This window comes from Dryobates pubescens, chromosome 17, assembly GCF_014839835.1.
Source record: "Dryobates pubescens isolate bDryPub1 chromosome 17, bDryPub1.pri, whole genome shotgun sequence".
NCBI lineage: Eukaryota > Metazoa > Chordata > Aves > Piciformes > Picidae > Dryobates > Dryobates pubescens.
This window is the reverse complement of record NC_071628.1, coordinates 8839769-8853318: the sequence shown is the minus strand read 5'-3', so window position 1 is coordinate 8853318 and position 13550 is coordinate 8839769. Positions and strand designations below refer to the sequence as shown.

Here is a 13550-nt window from a genome sequence, read left to right as displayed (position 1 = left end):
TCTGCCTCGCTACAACTCCCTGAAAGGAGGACGGAGCCAGGTGGGGGTCAGTCTCTTCTCCCATGTAAGAAGCGAAAGGACAAGAGGAAATGGCCTCAAGCTGCACCAGGTGAGGTTTACGTTGGATGTTATGAAAAATTTCTTCCCTTTGAGGGTTGTTAAGGCCTGGCCCAGGCTGCCAGGACCATGGTGGTGTCCCCATTCCTTGGGGTGTTTACAAGCTGTGGAGATGTGGTGCTGAAGGACACTGTTTAGTGGTGACCTGGCAGTGCTGGGTTAATCGATGGACTCTTTCAACCAAAACAATCCTGTGATTCTAATCCTGGGCTCTCCTATAGCCCAGCTGAACACCAGGCCCAGAACATCAGTAAAATGCAATGTTGGGACCTCGAAGGAGTGCTATCTCCTGCTGTGAACTTATCTTGGAGATACCCATCCATATGCTCATCTCAGATAAGTAATCTGCCTTTTGGAGTTCATCCACATGAGGAACTCTGTATGTAGAAGGGAAGAGCTGAAGATGACAACTTCTAACATAAAAAACCTGCCAGGCATCCTGGATATGCCTCTGCAGTGCATATAATGCCCTAAGTCATTTAGTTAGGATAAACTAATATGTCCTTAAAACTGGTTTTATGTTAACTGGCATTATTGTAAAAACCCATAAAGCTTTGGGTGACCTTTGTCTCTCCCAGAGATATAGGAATGTCTGAAACATAAATATCCATTGTATGTCACACAAATGATGGCAGGGCAGAACCACTGTGCACATTTACTACCCAACCACAAACTCTTATCTGTCCAAAATTTGGTACAGAAATACAGGTTGTTAACCCTTGTGCAAAGCCCACTCACAGATACACTGGTTTGCAGTGATTAGACAAAGGTTTTCTCTGCTCTGCCTCTTCTGGACAAGCATGGGCTCACATCTGAGCTCTCGGCCAGCTGGGTACTGGCCAGCTTTGATCCAAAGGTGCCATGACAAGAATTAATGCAGGAAGCCCTGCTGAGGACAGCACCATGCAAACAGAACTATCCAGCTCTCAGATTGGAACTTGTTCATCTTCCTTTGGTTGGAGGGCAAGAAAGAGCGTGGCAATGGTCTAATGAGTCTGTGCCAACATGCTGTAAGGGACAATGTGGCATTGCATTACTGGTCCTCAGGGGCAACCTGCCTGGAAGGCAAAAGCTGGGAAGAAAGCTCGGCTCTTCTCCAAGCTGTGAAGGTTATGAGCACAACTGACCTCATGCAATGTACTTATGTAGCATCCACAGCTCACATACAGCTCCCCCACTGGTCCTATGGGTGGGAAAAACAAGTCTGGCAGATGTTTGCTCACCAACACCTACTAAAGGTGCAATATTCTCACATTTACCCACAGGCAAACTCACACACACAATCACACAGAATACATCGGGTTGGAAGGGACTCTTGAAGGTCATCTTGTCCAACCCCCCTGCAGTCAGCAGGAACATCTCCAACTAGATCAGGCTGCTCAGGGCTCCATTAAGTTTGACCTTGACTGTCTCCAGGGATGGAGCCTCAACCTTATCCCTGTGCAGTATTACACCACCCCCATTGTGTAGAACTTCCTCCTGATTTCCAACCTAAATCTACCCTGTTCCAGTTTCAAACAACTGCCCCTCATCCTATCCTTAATAGCCCTTCTAAACAGTCCCTCCTCAGCCTTCCCATAGGCCCCCTTCAGATACTGAAATGCAGCTCTAAGGTCTCTCCAGAGCCTTCTCTTCTTCAGGCTGAGCAACACCAACCCTTTCAGCCTTTCCTCGAAGGAGAGATGCTCCAGCCCTCCAATGCATGCTAGCCTTCCCCAAAGCCCATTGCCAAATGTGACAGCTTCCAGTACAGTGACTAAGGATGAAGGAGTTGGTGCTGACTGATCCAGAATCATGGGAGGAAGGTAACCCAGGATTAAACTAGGTTAAAAGCTTGCACAGGACATATGAATGATAGAGTAGTTGCCTATAATTCGTTTGCAAATGAACATTTGAAGTGTAACGGTGAAATAAAAGGAGAGAAATATATAAATGGGTCCAAGATGAACAAGAATATGGCACACAATATGGCATAATTACTCCTTATAACATTTAACAGCAACTTTGCAGTCTTATTTACCTTGACTAAGAAATGTTTGGAGGAATTTTTCCCATGTAGGGAATCGTTTCTCATTGACTGGCTGTACGTGCTGTGCTAAAAGGCCCGGCAGCTCCTGGGAGATCTTCACCAAAGCTGGCTCCTGCAGAAACAAATTAAATAGAACCACAAGCAATTTTACTACAGAAATGAAAACTGCTTGTGGGGTGATTAAAAACCAGGCCTCCAACAGGCAAAAAAAAAAAAAAAAATGTGGTTACTGTTTACCCACAGTCAGGAAGCCTTTCTTAATTTTTCTACTTTCTACTCTCCCATCCTGTCCTTCTCTGAAAGACAATCCTCTCCCCCCCCCCCCCCCCAACTCCTTCAGCAGAGTATCTATTTATTTATAATTTATATTGGTAATTTATATCAATAATTTGATCTGGCACCTGAAAATGCTAAGTGCCTGGTAACTGCTCCAGGATCAATAGCAGCAGTCAATAACTTCTACACTGTTTAGATTTTGAAGCTCGGCGTATTGAAATAGTCACATGTGCCAGCAGTAGTTTGCCTTTGCCTGATCCCATGTTTAAGCTGTTCCATCAACACAAACAGCTTTTAGATTAAAAAGAGAGTAATCAAAATCACAGAATCATAGAATTGTTTTGTTGGAAAAGACCTTTAAGATCATCGAGTCCAACCATTCTCTAACTCTACCAAGGCTGGTGCTAAACCCTGTCCCTCAGCACTGCATCTCTGCTTCTTTGAAACGCATCCAGGGATGGGGATTCAATCACCTCCCTGGGCAGCCTGTTCCAGGCTTTCAGAACCCTTTCAGTGAAGAAGTTTCTTCTATTATCCAACCTAAACCTCCTCTGGTGCAACTTGAGGCCATTTCCTCTCATCCTATCTCTTTTTCCCTAGGAGAAGAGACCAACCTCCACCTGGCTCCAACCTCCTTTCAGGAAGTTGTAGTGAGCCAGAAGGTCTCCCCTTAGCCTTCTTTTCTCTAGACTAAACAACCCCAGTTCCTTCAGCTGCTCCTCACCAGACCTGTTCTCCAGACCCCTCACCAGCTTTGCTGCCCTTCTGTGGACACACTCCAGCCCCTCAATGTCCTTCTTGTGGTGAGGGCCCCAAAACTGAACTCAGATAAATCAGACAACAGCATTTCTTTTCCACTATCCATTCTGTAACATAAACTTCCTGTGTATTTGTGCCTCTGTTTATGGTAGAATTTGACAAGTCATACTTGCAGGAGATAAATAATTTTGTTCCTACTTTCAAAGTCTTTATTATCACACACACAAAACAGCCCTATTAAATCCCAAAGCTAACTGCATTGCTTTCACTGTTCAAAACCATCCCAGAAGTACACAAGCATATAAAGTGCAAGGACCCTGACTCTATAGCTTCAGGCTCCTTTCCTTGCTGCTTCATAAGTGTTCCCCTGCTTCCCCTGGGTCTCTTTGCTTCTGCTTTACATCCTCTCTCTTCAGCATCCCATGCTTCAGAAGATGACCAACCGTCCTCTGATCTTGGCAATGTCCTTAGCCACAATCACATTATCCTGAGCTCTGGAGGAACACAATAAAACCTTTTGGCTAACATCTAAGAATAGGAAAAAAAAACAACCAAACTGTTTTCTCCAGAACAATGTGTTTGACAAGATGGGGTTTGGCATCAAGTGCATGATGCAGTGTAACCAAAAATAGGAATTCAAAGCCAGCTTACTGTGATTTATCTACCAGAATGAGAAGGAGGAAGGGCCAGTAATTTGCTCAGGGAAGTGGTAGAGTCACCATCCTTGGAGGTGTTCAAGAAATGTGTGGCCATGGCACATCAGGACATGATTTAGTGGCCATGGTGGTCTTAGGTTGATGGTTGGACTCAATGATCTTAGAAGGCTTTCCCAACCAACACAATTCTATGATTATATGATTAAGAGATCAACTTCATGCGTAGAAGACCTAGACAGATCTTGTTTCTGGATTCAGTCTGCCTGTGAGACCTCAGGAAAGTGACTTTCTGTCTGTGCCTCAGCCACAAAAAAAGGACAGCTGTTGTTTCTACCTAACACAAAGAGAAAAAGATGCTTTAAAAAATACTGCCCAGAGAGGTGGGAGATGCCCCATCCCTGGAACCATTCCAGGTCAGGAGCAAGCTGCTCTAGTTGCAGGGACTAGGTGAGCTTTCAAGGTCCTTTCCCATCCAAAACATTCTGTGATACTCTCTGTCATATAATGGACATTAGGCAAGAAATGTAGTGATACTTCCTCAACAGACCCGGTGTTGCTTGCTTAAATGAGGTCAGATAGCATTGGAAGGGGATTTGAGCACAGAATGAACTCAGAATGTCTGTTGGGACAACACAGATGAACAGTGGCCAGTCCAGGAGCACTTTGCAGTTCAAAGCACCCTCAGCACTCACTGACTATGACAGATGAGTGTGTCAAAACCAGTCATCTTACAAAAGATGCTTTTAAAGAAATCACCAATTCAAAGGTATCTGAGAAACATTCTTGTGAGATCAAAGCCAACTTTTATGAAGCAATGCTTAGATAATCAAGGTGTTGGTGGAAGGCAGTCACACCTGGAATTGAAGGGGGTTTGCAACTGTAAGCTCTCAAAAGGCAATCACCCTGATTATAGGGAGTTTTGGTAGGCAAATTCAAGCCCAGATCCAACATTCATTCATCAAGTCAAACCTTTCAAAAGGATCAGTGCTCAGCAGGCTAATTTGATTTAAATTGGACAGCATCTCCAGAAGAGCTTGAGCTCTTGATATGGGCCCCAAACAATTCACAACTGTAGCCTCAATGGAAACAGGGAGCGTTTGTTCAAATCTTTCAGCTGATGTTTGATGGTACCAGTGAAAAAAGAAGCAGTCCAAACACTGTTTATGTCATGCAGAAAGCTTTCAATCTATCCAAACCTGTTCTGTACCTTTTTTTTGTAAGTGGTGAGCAACAATTTTCATGTAGATTGATAAAAAAAGGTACAGAACAAATCTGGATAACAGCAGTGAATAACAATTTTTATGCAGAAATCTTTAAATCTATCCAAATGTTTTGCATTATTTTGTAACAATGAATAAGCATGGAAAAAAACCAACCACCTTCTCTCCTCCCCTCCCCCCCCAAAATAATAACTTCTTCCTTTTTTTGCAAGCTGAATTTTGAAAGGCTTCCTTAAAACGGCAGTTGCCACAAAAAATTAGGACCAAATGGGGCATATGTTGAAGGCAGTGGTAGGAAATCTACTGGAGACAGCTCAGTCAGCAAAGAAAAGCCTGTTGAGAAGTAAATAAACAGAAAGAAGAAATAGAAATAGGAAGACCTGGGGACAGAAAGAGGCTGCAGAGCAGAATGCATGAGAAAGACCTAAGGCTTTTTAGCTAAAAATCAGAGGGAAAGGAAATTACTTAGACCTTGCAAGCAAATAGAGTGAAGAAAGTAACTCCAAATAAGTAAAGCTGACTGGGCCAGAGAGGAAAGAAATCAGCAGACAGATCCTCAGCAATACAAACTGCCACATCTCTGCTGCAGTCAGTGAAGCTGGGGCAATTTATGCCACTTCAGCAGCACCACGACAATTCATACCGGTTATACCATGTATCCTTTACACTGCGATCAGTGGAGCTGGGATAACTTATTCCAGCTGCCTGGATGTGAACTGGTCCAATCCAGCTTACTCTGATGTTCTCAGCAGCACCAGTAAACCTGGTTGTGTTGGAAGAGGTCAGTACTGCTGTCTTGCTGTCCAAATAACTTTCATCAGGTCCTGTTCTGGAAATTAAGGTTTGTTGATTTTTTTCCCTCATTCTGATTCGCTATTTTTCCCCTCACTCAGGCAGGTGCACGCTGGCCAGAACCACAACCTCCTGCACAGAACAAAGCAATCTGAGAGGTTTATAAAGATGGAAATGGGGTGGTGTGTTGTTTTTTTTTGGAAGTGACACAGTGAATGCCCTTATCTGCTTAAAAGTTTGCAACCTGCTTTGAAGCCTGGGCATTTCCCTGTTAACTGCAAAGTTTGAAATTAAAAAGTACCAATTTTGCCTTCCACTAGCTGGAAAAGTATGTTCTGATGGAAGGCAGCATCATGTAAAACAGCCATCATTACCAAGGAACACAAATGTTTTTCGTATGTAAAATTGCTTTGTAAAATATTTGCTCCATCTGCTGAAAGTAGCAAAGACAATTTTCCCTGATAGCTAATGGCCCATTTCAGCTGGATGGCAAACGATTCACCGTGCCTGCGACTTGCATTAAGTAGGATGGTGAAAACAGTGCACAGAATTCTCCACTTATGTAGCATTATCTCCTCGCTGCTTCCTGAGAGCCCGTCCCTCATTACCACGGCCTTCGCTTTGGATCAGCACACAGGACGAGGGTTGCTTTTGACTCAAGAGGCTTTTTTGTCAGGCTGAGGCACATATGCTATGCTTCAATACAAAAGCACAAAACAGCCACTTCCCTTCAGTAGGAGAACAAGAAGGTTAGTTCTCTTTCAACTTTCCAGCACTTAAACTGCTGTTCCTTTTTTTCACACCACATGGGGCCATGGTTTTCTCTTCTGGCTCATGCTGTCACTCTCCACGCTGAGGATTTCAATATATAAAGATCAAGCACTTCTTTTTAATTCCAAATTCAACAACATGCACACACACACACACAACAAAAAGGGGAAAAAAAACCAAAACAAACCAAACAAAACCCTACTGGCCCAGTCTAAAAAAAAAAACAACCCCGACACAACAAAAAACCAACAACAAAAAAAACCCCCCACAACCACCCCACAACCCTCCCAATTGCTTATTTCATTGTATACTTTGCCATTTCCATTCCAAAAGCACATGTTTACATTGTGCCCCGAACTACTTCAACATCTGCTAACAGACCAATAAAAAATAAATAAACCAGGATTGTTTAGCAAGAGAGATCCTTTCCATTTCCTCCCTAATGCTCCCAAACTGGCGGCAGCAAGATGCTGCGGGAGCCCTTTTCATCCCTGCCACCTCCGAAAACAATATACGGAGGGAGATCAAATATGAAATCCTCAGCAGCCTCCGCTGCCCAAAATCGGGCAGAGAAATGAAAAAGAATCTTGAAAGCTCTGGGAGCTTGTCAGAACAATTCTGTGTTGATGCACAGCATGTTCATTTGAGATTGGGATCATTTGATGAAATAATTGGCCTTTTCGGTGCAAAGGGACTCCACGTCCACAGTTGCCTTTTTGGGGCAGGAAAGGATAATTTGATTAAATAGTTTGCTTTTTTTATTTTTAAACCAGAATTATTCCATGTGCATTGCTATTTTGGGGCATCAAAGGACAGCTTTATGAAATAATTTGGCCTTTCATTTGTTTATTTATTTCCCAATCCAAAATTACTCCACCTGCATTGCAATTTTGGGGCATAAAAGGATAATTCTATTAAATAGTTTGCCTCTTCTTTTTTTTTTTTTTTAATCCAAAATGACTGCATCTGCATTGCTTTTTTTTGGGGGGGGTAGGGCATAAAAGGATAACTTTATTAAATAATTTGCCCTTTTTTTGGCTTGTTTTAGAATCCAAAATTACTGCATGTGCACTGCTTTTTTGTGTGTGGGGGGTGGGGATAAAGGAGAATTTCGGGAAAGAATTTGCTTTCTTAGCTCCCAAATGACTGCATCTGCATTTTGCTATTCTGGGGCATCAAATGATAACTTGATTAAATAATTTGCCTTTTTTTTTCTTTTTTTTAATCCAAATTTACTGCATGTGCATTGCTTTTTGGGGGGATAAGTTTCTTCAACGATCTGCTTTTTTGGATCCAAAATTACTCCACGTGCATTGCTACTTTGTGCCCAAGCCCATTATCTTTTGTGCAGTTGCAGCCTTTACCCTTTCAGGGCTCCCCACACTTCCCCTCAGAGCAGAGAAAACGTAACAGGAATGTCACCAGCCTCAAAACACCCCCCTTTTTAAAACCAAAAAAACCATCTCTCTTTCAAACTCAGCCTTTGTAAAGCCAGGTACAAAAGGAGGTAAAGGCACATTTGAATGCAGCAGAGATCTCATTAAAAGCCAAACAAATTTAGATGCCTGCAGATTAATAGCATTTTCCTCATTAACTTGTTTTTTTCTCTAGTTTGAGCTCTCTAAATTTCGTTCACTTTTGTTCACCTGCAGTCCCTTTTGGGCTTGTTATCTCTGAAGAAAGGATTCTAATGACACCACCCACCCACCCCCACCCCCCAAAAAAATGTGATTGCAAAAATTAAAAGGCATCGACGTAGCTGATCCAGCGTCGCCTACCCGGGAATTTGGTCTGAACTGCTGAGCTGTAACGCTACAGGAATCGTCAGACAAAACCTGCTTTGTCTTTCACAATCAACACACAGTTAAACTTCTTTTTGAGCTGCCTCTGTGTTAGTTTGGGGGGAATTTAGCAAAATAAACATTTTTAAAATAATCCAAGCAGGCATTTTATTGGCTGCTGTAACATTAACGGATTCCGGGTTTCTTTAGTGCTCTTGCTCTCTCCTCTCCTTCCACGCTGTTATTGCTACAAACTGGCACTTAAATTCAATTGATTCAAAATATTCTGGATCCATATGGCCTAAAACCCTGGAGCTGAAGTTCTGATATTGCCTCACTGCTGTTTTCTAGCATTTGCCTCTACTCCAGTCCCCAGATGGTGGAAGTAACATTTAAACCTCCTTTCCTCTGCCTTGTACAATAGACCTTGGCACCATTTCAACTGTTTACTCCGGTAATTAACAGCACTGATACCACAACAATTACAACTCCTACAATCTTCACACAATAATGCTATGAATTAGTGAGAGCTAATGGCTGGAAGGTATAGTGGTTCCAGACTGCGAGATCTGTGCATTTTTAGAATAAAATAAAAGGTACAAACAGCACGCTGGCGGTAGACAATGATTACCTAGTAATTAGTTTACACAAAGCTTCCTATTTAATGGCAAAACGCTGTAATTAACGCGTGACAGAAAATCAAAGGGTACTTTGTAAGCATATGAAAAATTAACACTGCAGGCCTATAGCTTTATGTACTGATTAGAAGCATATTAAATCAATAGGACATACAACCCAACAGCTTGCGGATCTGATTATTGCAAGCCTCGGGAATGGGGATCGTAGCTTTCATTTAACCGAGGGATCCGATTAGCAGGCTTGATTTTACTTAAGGTTTCAGAATCACCTGGAACATCACCTGGAACATTAGACACGCTAATATATATTAATAAAGGGAATAAGAGTACTATGGGCTGTTTGCAGATACAGTTCATATTAAGCTCTTCAGGATATCTTGCTGACAGCGCACTCAAACAACCTGCAGCTGAATTGCTTTATAGGGAATCAATTTCTTCCTCAAGTCTTGGCGGTCTTTTCCTATTAAACATCATATGGGTTTGAAGCAATTTCAAAAGCCTGTCAAGATGCTGTAAATGCATTTTTTTTCCTGGGTATCTGACAGTGTTTCTGGCCCTCTTCAGGCTGCACAAAATATCACACTGCATCTGAATGTGTGCAGGAACAGCAGCAGCAGCGCTTCAGAACACCTTCAGAAGACCTAAGGTGTTCTATTAAGACTAATTAAATAGCTTGCAATTTATTCCAGTTTGGGTAATATTTGTAGCCTTGCCCTCAAACAAAGCTGGCAGTGTTAAAAAAGGTAGACTCCAGAAGAAAATGTTTTCCCATGAGAATAGTTAGACATTGGAATTATCTCCCAAGAGAAGCAGTGGATTCCCCTACACTGGATAGTTTCAAGACTCAGCTGGACAGCGTGCTGGGCCAGCTCATTTCAACTACACCATCACCTAGACAGGTAGGAGCAGATGATCCTTGGGGTCCCTTCCAACCTGGCATTCTGTGATGCTGTGATCAGAGCAGTGGGATGGGTGGCAGAAAGGGAACAAGCAGTGTTAGGAAGCTATAACATATTCAAAGGTGGTCAGAAATGAGCGTGCTGGCAGCACCACATATCTAAAATTTGACACTATTATGGCTGATTTTAACTCAACCCATTTATAAAAGATTCTCTTTACTCTGAATTATTGGCTTCAGAAAAGAACCAAGATATGGGATGTAGGCCTCAGAATCCTTAGAAAGAATCCACTCAACCACTTACAAATCTCACACTAATCCTGACTCAGATCATCACAAAGTTTATTACAGAACTACTGGAAGTTAATCAAAAATTGTTTAATTCCAAGAACTATCCAGCATTTTGCATCATTTTATCCTGGCCTTCAAAACTAATTTTCCAGTAGCAATCAATGCAAAATCCTGCAAGTAGTGTCTGAATATTGCTTTATGCCACTCAAACCCCTGAAAAGGGTGTCTGAATAGTTTCATGCAACTCAAATCCTGCAACCAGAGCCTGAATATTTCTTTATGCCCCTCAAAAGAATTAGAGTCTGAATTTTGTTTTATGCCACTCAAAATCCTGCCACCAGTGCCAGGAACATTGCTTTATATCACTCAAAATCCTGCAGCCAGTGTCTGAATATTGTTTCATGCAACTCAAAACCTGCAACCAGAGCCTGAATATTTCTTTATGCCACTCAAAATCCTGCCACCAGTGCCAGAATATTGCTTTATGCCACCCAAAATCCTGCAACCAGAGTCTGCATACTGTTTTATGCCACTCAAAACAACCAGTGACTGAATGTTGTTTTATGCCACTAAAAATCCTGCAATCAGAGTCTGGCTACTGCTTTATGCAACTCAGTTGGCTTGTCTGGATTTTGCCACCATTTGAAAAAGATTCTGATTTCCTCCTACACGTTTAAGTGAATTAACTAAGATACAGTCTGTAAAGAAAAGAAGCCGTGACAAACCACCATGACCCAACCGGAGGCAATAAGATTCAGACACTCTGAGGTTTAAAACAGGAGGCTGCCCAAGCACATTAAATAGCCTTTTTTCTCCTACAATAGATATTTAATGGAGAGTTTTGAAATGGTTCTGTAGCTACAGCCAATTATAACAGCTTATTGAGGGAATATTTGTTGCTTGCTTTCCTGTGTCTTGTTCTATTCTTGTATTTTCAGTTCTTTTTTATCCCCACAGCCATCCCTTTTTGTTGGTTTTGTTTGTTTATTTGTTTTCAGTCTGATCTTGGTTATCTTTAGGATGGCTGATAGGTAAACTCGTATCATGCAGCTGATCCTGGTGGTTAATTAAAGAGTCACAGTGTAATAAAAGAGAAGTCTGAAATTAATTTGGCTAGCAATTTCATCTAGAGATGGTGCTATCGTCTAGAGATGGTATCTAGTGATTTAGTCATACAAGAAGATGGGATCTCTACATAGCCCTGGATTATTTTATGTAAAAAGGGGACTGTTAAAAGAAGAAAAAATTGCAACACTAAGAAAGGAAGGAGGACTTTGAGGGTTCTGAAGAGTTTGAGGTGGTACTTTCAGTCCTAAAATGCAGTCACAGGGTGGCAAGCAGGTTAAGGGAGGTTCTTTTCCCCCTCTGCTCTGCCCTGGTGAGACCACATCAGAATACTCTGTCCAGTTCTGGGCTCCCCAGTTCAAGAAAGTTACAGGGACTTGCTGGAGGGGGTACAGAATTGGGCTACAAAGATGCTGAGGGAACAAGAACATCTCTCTCTTAGGAGAAAAGACAGAGAAAATTTGGGCCTTTTTAGTCTGGAAAAGAGATCTCATCAACGCTTATAAATACTTCAAGGGTGGGTGTCAGGAGGATGGATCCAGGCTTTCTTCAGTAGCACCCAGTGACAGGATAAAGGCCAACAGGCACAGAGTTGAGCATGTGAAGTTTCACCTAAACAAGAGGAGCTTCTTTAATTTAAGGATGACAGAGCACTGGAGCAAGCTGCCCAGAGAGGTGGTTGAGTCTCTGTCTCTGGAGACACTCGGAACCTGCCTGGATGTGTTCCTGTATGATCTTCTCTAGGTGAACCTGCCTTGGCAGGGCAATTGGACTCAATCTCTAGAGGTCCCTTGCAACCCCTACCACTCTGGAACAAAGTGTTGGACTAATAATTATAAATTTGCAGCCACATACAAACTGACTACTTTTCAGCCTGGTTTTCTAAGGATTCTTTTCTTCAGGATGCTTTTCCTCACCAGTAACTTTTACAGCTGTTTGCTATTTTCAGCAGCGTAAGACAGACTATTTGAGGTCTCAGAGATCTTTAGACTCCTGCATATTTCATTGCAGTGGGTGTTTAGGTGGGGAGAAAGATCCTATAAATACTTAACTGAGGGAAATAGCACAGCATAAACTAACAGATCCCTCAGACTCCACATGATTGAGAGGGGCTGTGAGGTAATACATTTTAACTGCAGAAAAGGCCATACATGAAACTCAACTTCATTAGTTCTGGCATTCAGAGAACTATTTGTAGTTTAAATATTCATTGGTATTTAAATGTCTTAATTTCAATAAGCATTTGATATTTCTCTGTGTTGTGCCAAATTCATTCCTAATGTAATGGTTTTAAAGCCAGAAGGAATGTATCCAGAAAGGATTGTTTAATTTACATAAACTACTCATTATAGCTCTTTTGATTTTTTTTAATTCAGTCAGAACTGGTCTGAAATTTTTGTTTGATTGAATTATATTGCATATTAAAATTTCAAATTGAGCTGATTACAGCTCTGTTACATTTGACAAGTACAAAATAATTCCACATTATAAAATAGAGCTTATCCTATAAAGCTGAAGGGCTTAATTTCTCTGATCTGCTAAAGATCCCTCACTCTGTGCAAGTCAAGCAGCATGGAGGAGGGGACTGGAGAGCCACCGTAGTACAGAGCATCAGCCAGCCACTGGGCTCTCTGCGATTCAAAGCTGGGAGAATTTGCCCACATTGTGCTCCCACCATCCTGGTCAGCGGTGCAGAAGGCCTGAGTCACCAGATCTAGTTATCTGCTGGTATAAATCAGTGACTGGCTTAGAAGGGCCCTTTAAAGTTCACCTAGTACAACCCCCCTGCACTCAGCAGAGACATCTGCAACTAGACTAGAGCCCCAAACACCACGACCTGGAATGGTTCCTGGGATGGGGTTCTACCACTTTTCTCGGCAACCTGGCCCAAGGTCCCATCACCCTTGGTGTAAAATATTTCTTCCTTCTCTTCAGTCTGAATCTCACTTAGTTTAAACCATCACCCCTTCAGCTGCCACAACAGACCCTGCTAAAGACTGTTCCCTTCCCTATTACTCAGTGTTAGCATTAATGGTCCTGTTTCAGTGCTTTTTAGTTCTTTCACGGCTTAAGTGCCTCTGGATAAAGGACATGGTGATAACTTTGCTCTCCCTTTTACACTGCATTTACCTGGGGTTTTGATGCGACCAGGAATCAGCCTACTAGAAGCTCCTAAACATAAACATTTGATGGAAGTTAGAAAACACATAAGGAATTACTTCTTTGATCTCCTTTCCTGAAGTCAGCAGGAAAGCTT

At 42.1% G+C, this 13550-nt stretch overlaps 1 protein-coding gene across 1 annotated transcript in view; it reads right to left on the bottom strand.

Annotated features, from left to right (window-relative positions):
- IQCH (IQ motif containing H) overlaps positions 1-13550 on the bottom strand; it is a 59526-nt gene that overhangs the window by 23480 nt on the left and 22496 nt on the right. The window contains exon 10 of the mRNA XM_054169160.1: positions 2138-2258. Coding sequence (XP_054025135.1) covers positions 2138-2258 — 121 coding nt within the window. The remainder of the gene's footprint in view (positions 1-2137; positions 2259-13550) is intronic.